Source organism: Falco biarmicus, chromosome 18 (genome assembly GCF_023638135.1).
Source record: "Falco biarmicus isolate bFalBia1 chromosome 18, bFalBia1.pri, whole genome shotgun sequence".
Taxonomy (NCBI): Eukaryota; Metazoa; Chordata; class Aves; order Falconiformes; family Falconidae; genus Falco; species Falco biarmicus.
The window spans coordinates 381,267-396,067 of record NC_079305.1 but is presented as its reverse complement, the minus strand read 5'-3'; the positions used below and the strand labels follow the sequence as shown (position 1 = coordinate 396,067).

Sequence of the window (14,801 nt, the reverse complement as noted above, 5' to 3'; positions counted from 1 at the left end):
ATCTCAGCAACCCAACCGGAGGAGTCCGATTCCTCATGAAAGTGCTGGAAAATTGGACCCCAACCGATTCCTCATCAGCTGCAAAAGGCTCGTTACATTTGAGGGCTGCACCAGACAGAAGGCTGGGGGATCTCCTCCTCAGCTCAAGCATTTCAGCCCTTTGAAAATATGCTTCCTGAGCAGCTGAGCTTACACTGCTATGGGAGAAGGCTTACATATTAAAATAATTCTCCCAGTGGGAAGCCACGGCCTCTCTCCATTGCAAGAAGAGAAAGATTCTCCTTGGCAGGGAAGACTTAAAGTTTCCCTGCTTCCCCCGGTATAACCTGGACACGTCCTTCCTAGAAACCAAACGTGACAGCACTGCAAGTCCAGTGCTGCAGCTCCAAGAGCGAAGCAGCCTTTGCGTTACATGACGGGCTGAGGACACGCTGCCTTTCCTCGCTTGGGCATGTTGGAGGAGGGAGGTCTGGCCAACATGGAGCTTTTGAGCAGCAAGGCTTTTGTGAAGCTCATGTTACCAGCCAGAATGGGCTGCAGCTCCCACCTGGAAAGTTGGTCATCAGTGTTGGGGAGCACTGGGAGGGAAGGAAAAGGGTTCCCTGGCCCCACCAGAACAGCCCAGGAGCAAAGAAACAGGGTAGGAAGTGGAGAACCCTGATGGGTTCACACACACACAGAGCATGGGGACAGCCCTCACCACCCCAACATCAGCAAGGAACAACAGAGGAGTTGTACTACCAGGAGGAGCATGAGGATGCTTAAGTGAGAAAAAAAGAAGCAAATGAGAACTCTTCAGCCTAAAAACAAGCTTAAAGGGGGAATGGACATCACAGGAAAACCCTACATAGGGTGAAGGCAAATGGGGAACCACTCACTGCCTCGCCACCTGCACAGATAAAAGCCGTATGCAGCAGTGCTGCACGATGGAGGACCTGCTGCAGGACACTGCCACAGAGACCCCCAGCATGTGAGGGCTGAAATTCAGAGACAAAAGGAAAAAGAAAAAAAATCTACCAGGACACACGAAAGACCAAGCACTCACTCTGGCTCAGAAAGCCACGGAGCTGCAGTTTGCTGGAGGCAGGGGTAAAACACAGAGGAAGTATCACCGCACACTCTTCTGTTCTTCTCCTCTTCCCCAAGCATCTGTCGTTGATGGAGACAGGATACAGGGCCAGATGGAGCTTGGCTGTACCAGGTCAGGCCGTTCTCTGGAGGTCTGTCTGGCTCTTGCTCACGATGGGCCTTGGCCATGTCAGGGGAATTCCCTGCGCACAGCCCCGGGTGCCTTGCAGCACCACTGCGCAGCTCACGCATGTGAAAGGAATCAGAACCAGGACAGACTCTGCCTTAAATATGGATCAGGATCGGCTCTGACTTTCTGGGTCAGGCTGGAAGAACAGCACAGACTGTGGTGAGCTCACCAGGAAGCCCACAGGGACACAGGTGAAAGAAACCAGTTTAACTGGCTCCTGGTCTGGATGGTCCCAGACAGAGCCTGCTGAACAGAAGCATCCACAGGCTCCCTTCCCTTCTACTGCCTCTTCTGGAAAATGCTTGAGAGGAGAAAGCTTGGGACAATGATGCCTCCGAGTCAAACAAAACTGGCCTCAAAGCCAGCAGCGTGCAGCAGTACCTCCTCTTCATAGCCCTGCTCCTCCGCCGTGAGTGACCAGCAGTGAAATTCCCCTCCATGGCACCCCAAGGAGAATGAAACCATGCCAGAAAGCCCATCCTGCAAGCACCTCGCAATGAAAAAAAAATAATCCATCTGGGCTTCCGGCAAAGCCAAGCCGTTGCTAAATGGTATTAGATTAACACAGGAGCCTCATGGAAATTTCCCAGAGCACTGCTGTGTCATCTCCGGGATGCTCCCCAGCACTCCCCACAAAGGGTTAACCCAAGGCCCCACAGGCTCCAGGAATGGAAGCAGCAGCTCTCAGGAGAGGAGAGAGCTGGAGCATCAGAGAAGTCAGCTCACCAGATTAACACATTTCAGTTCAATTTTGCTTTGCCTCTCACTAGGGACAGTGAGTCGGAAAGTACACAAGTGATTTTTGTAGGTCACTGCTGAGCCCCGCCAGCCACCCACTTAAGGGGACAGTAGAGCAGCGAGCGGCCAGCTGGCCCATGGCAGAGCTCACTTGGACAGGGTGGTCAGGGCTCTGCTGGCCAGCAAGGGCCAGAACAGAGCGCAGACAGCACTGCTGCCTGTTTGTCCCCTTCCTCAGCACAACCGCACTACATGCACAGGGCAGGGGGAGTCTCTTCCCCAGGCCACACATGGCAAAAGACCTGCAGTCTCCTCCAAGGCCCGACCAAGGCAGTGGTGGAACTGTGAACAGCCCCCTTCTCACCACAGTCCCCTCCTACAGCCTCTTCTTCCCTCTCCACGCCAAAAGAGGTGAACAGTTAGGTCATGGAGACCCCAGGGTTTTGCTCTGCTCTGGCTCAGCAGCACGAGTCGCTGTGACAGGTCCCCCGGCAGCAGCCGCAAACCTTCCCCAGGGACGAGATGCTGTACGTCTTTTTCCGCCTGCATGGTGCTCTGTGTCGCGCTGGTTCTGTTTCAAGCCCTGGGTGTGCTGTGCACAGCAAGGCAGCCCAACCTGGAGCGTGCAGGTGCCACACCACCATGCCAGCCTGCTCCAACACGAGCTGTGGCCCTACACAGGTTGAGGAGCAGAGGGATCAGCAGCTGCCCCAACTCCCTGCTGCCTGGGGGGAGGCAGGAGCTGCGCGGGAGTCACCTGGGGGGGAACCATCATCTTTTTTGGGGAACCTTTCAATATCTGTCCACCCCCAAAGATCCTTCTTGGGGGGGACCTCACCTGTCTGACAATCAAATGCCCTGCTGCTCTTTCCAGCAGGTCACTCTCCCAAGGTCCAAGACGGTCTCAAAGATACAGCCCAGAGCTGCCCCATCCTGAGCAGGCCTGGCTGAAGCACCCAGGAGAGACACAAAGACTGGATGGAGAAATATATGAAGGTGAGACATTCACCATCATGCACAGGCTTCCAGAGCTGCTGCTACTAACCTCCTGCCGCCATCTCCTGCCTGCACACAGAGTAACCCCTGGGATGGGGCTCACGGGACAAGGTGAGGAAAGCCTTCCCCCCAGTTCATACTCAATGAAAGAAAGCAGAGGGAAGCCAGGAACCAGAGTCAGGAAGCACAAGCCAAGCGCACAGGCTGGGCTGCGCAGTGCCACACGTGGGCTGCCGGGCTCTATTTTAAATGCTTTGTGGCAAATATATGCAGGATGAAATCCAAGCTGGGGGAAGGGGAGGGTGCTGGGCAGCGGAGGTGTTCAAAATTAGGAGCTGAGCTCAGGCGAGGATGGCTTCTGGGAGCAGATGGGGAAAAAGCCAGAGCTGGGGCCTGCGCGAGCTGTGCAGCTGCAACACCAACCCCAGCCATGCACTCCAGGGATGAACAGCCCCATGGCGGGGGGAGGGGGGCAAGGGGGCCAAGTGCCCCTCTGCCCTCCCGGTGAGGTGGGGAAAGCAGGAGAGCCACAACAGCTGGGGCAGGATGGTGAGGACACCCAGGGCAGCTGCAAGCCAAGCTGAGGAGCTGGCTTCTTCAGCGGCATGGAGACCTCTGGTTCCCCTCAGCACAGCTCCTGGCACATGGGTCACCCAAAAGATACCTCAGTCCTCAGCGTGTTTACAGGGCAGCCTTCCTAGTGAAGAGGAACTGCATCACCTGCCTTTCACAGGCAGGTAAGGTGAGGGACTCAGGGAGACCTGGCCAAGACGCTGGCAGAACACAGAACTGAGCTCTGCTACCCTCCTCACTCGTGGGCAAGCCTCTGCATCTGCAAAGCTGGCTTGATTCTGCTCTCCGCTTCCGGATCGACCTCGAAAAAGCCGCTGCCATCTCACAGCGCTTCGCAAGATGCACACGAACAACCTCAGCATCCGGGTGCGCAGCAAGGCTCTGATGGGAGTTGGCAGATCTGGGATGGTACCTGCCCTACATTTATGGAGCAGTCAGGTTGACAGAATGAGCGAGTTTTTATATAGATTTTGGTGGCAGCGGTTTTCTTCACTGGCGGCAGGGGAAATGAAGGGAGATGGACAATATTTTCGTTTAAGCTCCTTTCTGCATTCTTGCTGCCAGAGTTGCGCATTATTCATGCGCCCCTTGTAACCGGGCTGGTGGCTCTGGGTTTTGCTCAGAAGGGGCTGTGCGGAATTAAGCAGCCGGTTAAATTATTAACAGTCTGTCGAGGGGTGCCCAGGACACCCGTTCCTGGTCCCCGCTGCCTTTCGGGGGGCTCCAGTGCCCCCCAGAGGCACCGAAACCAACTGCAGCCGTCTGACAAACCTGCCGGCTGCTCTGCCCTACTTAGAGCCCGCAGACACGCGGTACTTCTGGCCTGGAAACCACTGGGCTGGGAAGCCGCGCTGGACGGGTCCTCCTGCTCCAGGTCTCACGCACCACGCACCCAAACTGGGCAGGCTCCAAGGGCGCTGCAAGTGTTGTACCCCACCAGCGTGTCTGGGGCAGCAGGAACAGGCGCAGGCAGGAAGAGGAAAGGGAGAAAAGCCTGTCAGGCAGGGCAGAAGCCACAGGGGCACTTGTATTCAGCTGAAGGCACCTTCTTTTCATGGCTAGACTGGTGGGAAAGCTGCCACACAGGCCTCTGTGTTCAATGCCACATCTGTACCTGCAAAACAGCATCCAAGTGTCTGAAGTCTGTCAGGGGCCACTCTCCAGCTGTGTCATGACAAATACCCAAAGAGGTGGAAGAAGCAAAGGCACGGGCTTAGCTTTTGCTGGGCTCTCTCCACCCACAGCAGACACCATCCCCATCAGCTCCAACACACTCGCTGTCAGACACATCCTGCTCCTGCACTTGCCCTCAGCTTCCTTCCTAACCCCTCTACTTTCCTTCCCACAGCCTTGACATCTGTTTTCAGGCAGCTAAATACCACTCACAACAGCTGCTGCCCCCACAACAAAAGGCTCCAGTCAAAATTTCATGTGGCAGAATGCAACAAATGCAGACTGCAAGGGCGCACAAGCAGCCAGTGCTCAGGCCATCCCCAGCTCCCTCCTGCTCATGGCTTCCTGGGGCAGGAGGGCGCAAGTCTCTCCTCTCCTTTCTGTTGAGGTTAAAGTTGGGCTGGAAACACGGGCCAGCACCATGACCGTGCAGCCTGGCTGCAGAGACCTGCCTGCTCTAACAGGGCTTTTTTTGGCTCGTTAGTTTTGTGCTGGGAGACGTGTCAGACTGACAGCACCAGCGACAATCTTTCTTTCACAGGACAGCTCGAGCACAGGCAGCAGAACATGGCTTTTCAGGTGATTTCATTTTTGGCTTCTGGCTTCTTTTTATCCTGTGGGATGTGTGTCAGACTGATTGAGTTAAGCACAAGTCCTCCTCCTCCCCGCTGGATCAAGTTACTTGGCAGGTACTTTGCCAGTCGCAGCTGGTACCCCTCCCTAGCCCCCAGATGGCTGCCACACTCAGGCCTTCTCTACCACTGCCTTGAGCCGAGGCTGCAGGCTCTGTCCATGCCACAGTCCTGCCACTTATCATTCCTTGTGCCCAAGATTTTGGTCCTCAGACCATCCCTTCCACATGCCAGGGGCTGACAGCCAGAGGTCTGGGTCCAAACCCTCTCTGCCTCTCAGGGGCATCAGCCATCCCGGTCCTTCCAGGACCTGGGGCTCTCCCAAAAGCCTGCTTCCCTCCGGCAGCTTGCTCTCACTGCTGTTTAAAACTGGCCCAGAGGACCAGGATCACTGGCCCAAGCTTTCCTCCTCCCCAGGCGCCAGTAGGACAGCGGGGATGGACTGCAGTGAAACCCCACGTACGGCATGGAAATCAGCAGTGAGCAGATGGGGGGGGGTGCAGCGATTGCACGGGGTTCTGACCACAAGAGACAGCAGGGAAGGAAGGAGATGGCGGTCTGCCATGGCCTGCTCACAGCATCACTCCTGCGGGAGAGGCAAAGCACTGACTCAGGCAGCAAGGCAACAAAAGAGCTTGAAACAAAATGCATGTGAGGCCCTGAGCAGGGGCCAGGCAGCTTTGCCTCAGCTCAGGGATCAAGGTGACACTCAGAGAAGGATAAGTGAACCCGGCACAGGAACCTGCGCTCAGGTCAGTGGTTCATAAAGGCCATGCCAGCCTGCTGGAGCTCACCTCCCACTGCTCAGCAGAACCGAGCTGGAAGAGTCACAGATACCCTGCAAGCACTTTGAAACAAGGACATTTTTGTAAAACCCAAGGCTGCTTGAAAATGACCGAGTCTGGCAAAAGAACACAGCTAAAGAGAAAACTCTACAGCACTTGACTGATCTTCAGTCAGCCCCACTCTGAACAAAGGGTTGGGCCACAGACCTCCAGGTCTCTGAACGCATTTTTTTGCTGCGTGTATTTGATGCCACAACTGGCCTCAGTGCCCACCATGCAGCCAGGCCTGCCTGCACCAACTCACAGGTATTCCAGGTATCTGTGCCAGCTCCTAGCCAGCTGCCAGGATGCCTCACAGCACACCAGAGCAGTCAGACACCAAACTTCCATGAGAAAAGGGTTACCAGAAGGTGCCAGGGTTTCCCAGAGCTGTGACAGACAGGACCATCAGCCCAGCTGCCCTATGGCGAAGGCCAGAAAAGGGACGCTGGGATGCTGCTCACGGTAGCCAGCACAAAGAGAAGCCATGTGGACCAGCCCAGCTCTGCCAGGCTCTGTACAGGGAGGTGCCACCTTCCCTGCTCAGTGGTGGGGGAGACATCAAACCACCCATAGAAGGACAAACCTCTGCCCTGCAATGGGGAATTACACAATGCCTCTGGCCACAGGAACCTACAATGGAAATCCTCACAGCCGCCCAAAGGGCCAAATGCCTGCAGGGGAGGGCCACCCCACCCCCCACCCACCCCCCGAAAAGGGCTGTACAGAAGGACAGTGAACAACACCTCCATGTTTTTGCCCTCCCCCGCCAGGAGCATGAAGAAAGTAAGAGACCCTTACGTGGGCAGTTCTGCTGGCCGGGGCTCTGCTGCGGCAGCAGCCCCCGGGGGCTCCACTGACACAGGACTGGGGGCTGTGTCCTGGGCTATCGATGATTCCTGTGTCCCCGCAGCTCCCCCGCCATCCAGTGCTGGGACATGCTCTGCTGTTGTCTCTACCTCAACCTCCTGAGCTGCAGGGTACAGTTTCACCCTCTCAGCAGCTTCCTCCTCCTCTTCCTTCTTCCTCAGTTTTGCCTCCAGTTCTCGGCGCCTCTTCTCATCATCCTGCCAGGCCATCCGCTCAAAGACTTTGAATGCCTGAAAGAAAAAACAAACCAAGCAGGTCATCAAGTTGCCAAGCTCTGCCTGAGAGGCTAGGAGAGAAGGAGAGAAGCATCGCACACTTGGGGCACTTATTCCTCCTGTCCCTCCCTCTCTGGACATCAGCCCACCCCCCACTCCCTACACCAAGTTGTTCAGTCATCAACAAAACCAGCTGGCAACTATTTCAAAAGTCACATGGCCACATTAAACACACCTCAAGGGAAAGCCCCAGCTCCTGGGAGCCCTTTTGAAATAATTTCTTGGGTCATGTTCCGGCAGCTGAGCTCACATCAGGCTTGAAAGAGGGCTGCTTACTCCAGGGAAAAGGAAAGCAATGAGCTCCAACTCCTGGCAGGGAAGGGGGCTCCAAGGGAACTGTTGTCCCTCCAGCCTCCTCTCACTCTGAGTTCCAGCGCTCACCAAGGGGTCATTTGCAAGCTTGGACCGAACCTCTGACGTGCAAACAGGATGAGCTGCCCCAGGAGAAGCTGGAGGACAGCTTCGTGGGTGCTAGCTGAGCCTGAATGGAGCAAAGCGATCTTGTGGGGCTTCGAGCCAGAACTGACTGATTCAGGCCAAAAACATGCACTGGCTCAGAGAAAAGCCATCTCTCCTCAATCCCAGAGGTGGGGCAGGGAAGAAGGTGGCTGCCCAAGCCAGCAGCAGCAGGAGAAGATGTAATCCCACCCTGCAGTTTGTTTCTAGCCCTGCCTGTCTAGCACAGGTTAAGAGTTAAACCTGCAGCTGTAGGATGCAGCTGAGGGAGGCACGGCGATCCGGACCCATGTGTGCTCCTTGGAAGAGCTGAAGCTCCTCTCACCCAAGCACCAGGCCATTTGTCACTGTAAACACACTCTGGAAAGTGAGCAAGTGTCAAACACAGCCCTCCTTTTGCTTCCCAGGAATATTCGGGGGTCAGCTTCAGTGCTTCCCGCAGGAGACTGACACTAGGCTGTGCACCCAGCCCACAGCACCACTTAATTCCAGTCTTCCTCTGGGTACAGGAGGTGCAAGACAAAGGGACACAGTGCTGGGAGGGCTCCTGCCGGTGCAGCTGCAGTGGGACAGGAGCAGCTTTATCTCAGTGCTTGCTCACACCCCTCACCCCAGGCTTCTTCCCCACACAGAGACCAGCACATGGGATGACACGGGAGAGGCAAGTGCCAGCCATCACCCCTGCTCCATTTGCTTCTTTTTTTGCAATCACTTTTACTCCATATGAAGCCACAGTGCCCATCCCTGGCTCCTTCTCCCCAGTGAAAGCCTGAGCTCAAGCCAGCCCCACGTGGATCATGCTGAACAGTGCCTCAAAACAGTGTCCTTCCCATGGGCTGCAGCCAAGACGGGAGGAGGAACAACTCTGTTCTGACCTGCCCCCACCCTCCAGGTCCCTGTGGCTGTAGCCGCAAGGTTGCCCTGGCCAACACCTTTCCAGGGAACAAATGCTGCGGCTGCAGCACTGTGCCTCCCTCCTTGTGCTTGGGCCCAAAATAGTTCCCAGGGAGGACATGAGAAATGTTTCCCATGATCACTGCCCCACTGTTGAGTGGTTTGGGCTCCACACTCTCCCCTCTGCAGCCTGAGACTCCCCTGGGCTCCCCACTCATCTGCAGAGCCCAGTGTGCTCCCATGGCAGGGACTAACCTGGGGACATGGAGGCCAGGGGGTGACGAGGACCCCCTTGTGCCACAGACCACCACAAGGAGAGGGGCAGGAATCTCCCACCAGCCTGCCTGCATCATTCCCGGGGCCTGATGCACCTGGGAAGGAAAACACCTGGTCCGAGCAGATGAACACCCCAAATCCAGCATCACACCTAGTTTTATTAACGCATTTCCTCTCTGTCAATAAATATTAAGAACAGCTCAGAAAAGCCCTGAGTCAGAGACCTCCAGCGCTGCCCCAACACCAAGCCCAGCCCAGCTGGGTGGTGTAAACAGCAAGTCAGAGCTTTTACCACCTCTCACCCACAATCAAGGCGAGCCCAGTGCTAGCCACGAGCTCCTGCTGAGCAGAGCCCAATGCAGCTCCCTGCACGACTCCCAGGGCCCCACCACAAGACGAGCCTGGCCCTGTGCTGCCAGCAGTCGGTCTCAGGCTGTGAGAGATCTCTCACACCCCAGCTCTTGCCATAAGTCTCACAGTCCCCGCCTGCTCCCGGGGCTGCTCAGCACCTTACACGAGGGATGCTTCCCATCCACGCACCCACCGTCCTGCCTCACCGGCCACAACACCTTACCCACCTCCTCCACCCCTCCGGGCAGGGTCGGTAACCCGGGGGCTGCTGTGCTGCCCGGTCCCAGCCCCACCTGCCCTGCCTGGCTCTGCACTGCAGCCGTCACAGCGTAGACCCGGCTGTCCCGCGGGCACACACCCGTCCAGCCCCGGGGGACACGGCCCGCGCGGCTCGGAGGGGACAGTACCGGCCACCGGGGCCTCCACCTCCCACCCGACAGGCAGCACGGCCCGGCCTCGTCACCTCCACAGCCTGCCGAGGCCCAGCGGCCCCGGGAGGCCCTCAGGGCCGAGAGAGCGCAGCAGGCCCGCGCGGCCCGCCGATACCTGGAGGGTCATGGCCTGCGCCGCGCCGGGCGGGAAGCCCAGGCGGTCCCCGGGCCGCAGGAGGAGGCGGTAGAAGTCGGTTTTGCGGTAGAGGAAGCCGAAGAGGACGCGTAGAAACTCCTCCACGTTCCCGACGTGCTGCAGGATTCCCAGCAGCGCCTGGTCGTACATGTCGGTGAGCGCGGCCGCGGCCTCCATAGCGGCTCCGGGCCCGCTGTCACGGCAACCGCGCCCGGCCGCGCTTCCGGTCCGCCCGCGCCCTACCCCCGCGCTTCCGGTCCCGCACTTCCGGTTCGGCCCGCTCGGAACTCGCCCTGCACCGCGACGTTCCGGACGCCCGGGCCCCCCGGCCCTCTCTCTGGGGTTCCCCGGGGGTCCCCAGCCCCCTTAAAGCGGCAGTGGGGCCCCCAGTGGCACCGGTGGGGCCCCGCATCCTCCTCCAGTACCCGGGGGACACCCGGTAGCCCCCAGGCCCCCCCACATCACCTCAACGCCCAGAGGATCCCCCGAGCCTGTGGCACCGGTGGGCACTCTGCTGTGCTGCAGTGCCCCGGGGACCCCCAGCCCCCCAGGGTGGCAGTGGGACCCCAGCCCCACTGTGGCACCTAGTGCCCACCCACCCCAGCCCCACTGCAGCCAGCCGGGGGGGCTACACGGCCACTTCTCAGCCTCACCCTGGCTGGTCCTGGCACAGGGTCCCCATAGGGCACAGCACCCTGCCCCCCATGGGGCAATAGCACCCCGCCACTCCATGAGTCCTGGGGGGCCCTGGCAGCAGGTTTGCCTCCACGGCCGCCCCCACAAAGGGAACCCCAGCTTCACATCCAGCCTGGTGGCACAGGCTGCCATCCCTCTGGGGGTGCAGGGGTCCTGCCCCCCAGGAGCGTGAGGGTGCCCCGTGGTGGGGGGAAAGCACCCCCTTGTCCCTCCTCCCGAGATCAGGGGTGCGATGGGGTCCCTCGGACCCTCACAGGTGGACAGCCCCCTGGCTTGAGCCCCGCACCCTGGCACTGTCCCCGGTGTTCCCCTCACCCCACTGTCCCCCATCCCCCACAGCTCTTCCCCCTCTTTGGCCCCACGTCCCCACTTGCCCACATGTTCCCAGCCACCCCCTCCCCATTCCTGTGTCCCCAAGTCCCCTGTCATGGTCTGTTTGGATCTCTCAAATTTATAGGACTACACACACTGTAAATTAAGTTTTAATTTACAAGCTCATTAGGAAAGCGACAATGATGTGAACGAGGGCTCCATCCCCCTGCAGGGGCTGGTCTAACTCCTGCACTCACTATCTGGTCGCTTACATCACACACTTCTCACCTGCATGTTCTCGAATCCATAATTTGTGAGTCCTGCTCCTGTGAGGTGGGAGAAGGTGAAGGTGCCCATCCCTCCTCCTCTGCCCCAGCACGGTGTGTCCCCTGCCTCGCCCTGGGAAGCAGGAGGCCCCAGCGGCACAGCTGTGGCCAGGCCCCCTTCCAATGCCCCCCAGGTGAGCTGAGGTGTTCGCACCTTCCAGCTTGGCCAGTTGCTCTGCACTGCTGCCCGGAGACAGCGGGTTCTGCAGAACCTGCTGGCGATGGATGGGGAAGGATGCTGCTGCAGGAGAGTGTCTGGGGACCCTCAGGGGTCTCTTCAGGGGATTCTTCAGGGGACCCTCTGGGTGACCCTTCAGGGGGCTCCCCATAAAAGTGTACATCGGTGCCCTCTGAACTCTCTGTGAGACTCTCTGGAGAACTCTCCTGTGAAGTCTCCACAGGACTCTCCTGAGAGGGCTTCATGGGCCTCTCTGGCAGCCAGGTGGGGAGGACCGCTGCCAGCCCACCCTGGTCCCTCTGGGGCTGCAGCAAGGGAGACATCACTACCTTGCCCCAGGAGGGGTCAGTGTCCCCCAGCATCGCTGTCACTACTCAGTCCTTGGGGCAGTCACCCTCCACCCTGACTCCAAGTCGGGCAGCTGGCTGCGGCAGGGGACATCAGGGATGGTGTCCTCGCCATCACCAGTGTTGAGCCAAGCCAGCATATCATGGATGCTGGTCATGTCCATGGTGAATGGCTGCTGGTCCTGCACCTGTGGGATGTCCCCTGCCAGCTCAGAAAAGCCTCCGCCAGGTTCTGGGCACTGCTGGGCAGCGGCGCGGGGGCTCTGCGCTTCCCTCGGTGCCTCAGCCCCGCCGCCCCTCACCGCGGAGCCGAGCCGGGCCGGGGGTGGGCGGCCTGGGCCGGGCCGGGGCCCGTGCCCGTGAGCAGCCGCGCCGCAGGAAACCGAGCCCAGCTGGCCCAGCTGTGCCTGCTGCTGCTGTTGGAGCCTCTGCCGGCTCCTGGCCCACTGCCAGGGTGGGACTTAGAGCCACACTGGGTGTCGCGTCTCCCTGCGCACGCAGAGGTGTCGGGTCCCCAACGGCCTCAGGAATGGTGGCAGAAACCTGTGCCCAGGTTACCCAGTACCACTGCTATGTGTGGGCTCTCACTGTCCTTCCCCTTGCCTTTGGATCCTGCTAGCAATGAAGCTCTTGGGCTGCACAACCCTGACGCCTTTTCATGGGAGGCGAGATGGTCTCGACCACAGTGATCGTGGGATGGTTGACTTCAAAATGGGCAGTGTAATGAGAAAAAACAGACAGCAGAGTTTCTCCCCTGGAGTTTGAGAGAGCAAGCATTCTGCTGCTCAGGGAGGCACTTGGCAGAGTGCCCTGGGAACCCGCTGTTGAGGGCTCAGGAATCGGTGAGTGCCAGTCAGTTTTGAAGAAGCATCTTGGAGAAGCTCAGGAGCAGGCAATTGCCCTGTGTTGGACATCAGGCTAGCGGGGCTGAAGGCTGGCCAGGCTGAACAGGGAGATGCTTGCAGAGCTCCAGAGGAAAAAGGAATCACACAATCACTGGAAGCGAGGTCAGGCTTCACAGGAAGATGCCAGAGCTGAGGCTACCATCTGCCGGGAGGAGACTTAAAAGGCCAAAGCTCGGGGAGAGCTGCAACTGGCCAGGGCTGTGTCTGACAGCAAGAAGGGGGTTGGAATTAATGTTCATGGCCAGAGGCCTAACAAAAGCATTGGAGCGCTACTTGCTGATGGTGGTCACCTGAGGAATAGGGATGAGGGAAAAGTGAGGGATTCAATGCTTTGCCTCTGTCTTTCAGAATACTGTTAGACTGTGGGCTGCCTGATCCTCCAAGACAGAGTAGAATGAGTGCGGGAATAGTGACTTTCCGTTTGTTTGGGTGCTGATATTGCCAGAGAGCAGCCGTATCAGCTCGGCATTGATGAGCCGAGGGGGCCTGCTGGTATTCCCCCCAGGGTACTGATGGAGATGGCAGAGGTTAAGGCATTAAAAGAGGAAATTAAAATGTCCGCTGCCTTCAGTAGCCAAGGGATGGAGCCTCAAATTTACTTGGCTGGGAAAAACGTTGGGGCTGAATGTGGTGGAAATGGCTATACCATCGCTAGAGGGCTCCTTTAAGGCAGGAGTGACATTGTACTCTCTTCCTCGGGAAGCTCTCCCCATCACGACTGTTCAAAGCTCATTGAGATCCAGCTCCTGCCAGCACTTCAGTGCTGCTGACTCCTGTTGGGTCCTCACACTACGAATTCACCTGGAGGCATCTAGGAAAGGCACTCAGCCTGCTCATTCCCCAGTGCATCCTTGGCACTGCACCCTGTGTGCTCAGCACTGCACCCCGTGTGCTTGATGCTGCTCCGAATGTATGTGGCCCTGCACCCCCTTTTGTTCAGTGCTGCACCTCGTGCCCACTGCTGCACCCCCTATGCTCAGTGCCACACTTCTCAGCGGTCAGCCTCACATCCCACACCCTCTGTGCTGCACCCCACATGCTCAGCAATGCACCCCCAGGCTGCCTCTGCCCCTGCAGGGATGCAGATGCACCTCGGTGCTCTCCTAGCTTTGGGGGTGCAGGGGGATGGGATCCAGGAGCCCAGGCCATGTTTTTTGCCAGCTTCATCCAGGGGCTCTTGTCTCAGTTTCCCCCACAGACTCGCCCATCTAGGGCAGATGGGGCCACCCAGGGGTGACAGGAATGCAGGACAGGGATGGTGTAAGGGTGCAGGCTGATCCCCTACTACCTCCTCAGGGGGCTGAGAGAGGAAAGGGGACCCCAGGCTCCAGGCACACGCGCCCCCTCACCCCTCAGGCCCACGCTGGGCCACGCTGCGGCTCCGCACACCCAGCACCACATGTAGCTGGGGACACAGGGCCTGCAGGGACACAGGATGGACTCTGGCCCAGTGACACAGGGGCAGTGGGGCAGCAGGGCCGGGGCACCCCGGACGCTTCCCCCCACCGGGTGCCATCCACAGGCCCACGTCACCGGCAGCCCAGCAGTGCAGCAGCTTGTGACGGACCAGCCCCAGCCGGCACTGAGCCGATGAACCATGGACACAACCACCCACCGGCCACCCCAGCTCCCCATGCCAGGCTGACCCACTGCCCTGGGGCTGGAACATCGTGGCTCTGCCCACTGAGCCGCGGTTCCTGCCGGGCAATGTCACCCCAAGGTGGGAATGGGCACTGGCCCTCCTGGGGGCACATGTGTGCACTCAGCATGCGTGTGTGTACATGGGGGCTGTGTGTGCACACATGTCCATGGGGGGTGGGTGCACCAGCAGCACGCAGGGGTGCACCCTGGCTGTGCCACCCAGGCAGGGGGGCTGGGGGGACCTATGAATCCACTGGGACCTCACAGGATCCCCCAGGCCAGGTGCGGCAGTTGGTCCTGGTGGGACTCAGTTTTGGTCCCTGCATGGGGCCTTTGCTGGTGGGGGAAAGCTGGGCTGTGCTCCAGGGCAAGGGGGATGCCCCCATGGCCAGGTGCCCCCCAGGCTGGTGCTGCTGCTGGGTGCTGGCCCACAGCCTGTGTGTGATGCAGATTCAGAGCCTAGAGCAGCACCTGGCTGCACCATGGTGCTGGTCTGGTGGTCTGTGGGTCGGT

The 14,801-nt window shown here is 58.9% G+C and overlaps 1 protein-coding gene across 1 annotated transcript in view; it reads right to left on the bottom strand.

Moving 5' to 3' along the window:
* Positions 1–10,138, bottom strand: part of NUDCD3 (NudC domain containing 3) — a 31,986-nt gene extending 21,848 nt beyond the window's left edge. Inside the window, exons 1-2 of the mRNA XM_056363053.1 lie at positions 9,863–10,138; positions 6,996–7,294 (exon numbers count right to left, since the gene is read on the bottom strand). Coding sequence (XP_056219028.1) covers positions 6,996–7,294; positions 9,863–10,060 — 497 coding nt within the window. The 5' untranslated portion in view covers positions 10,061–10,138. The remainder of the gene's footprint in view (positions 1–6,995; positions 7,295–9,862) is intronic.
* Between the last annotated feature and the right edge of the window lie 4,663 nt (positions 10,139–14,801).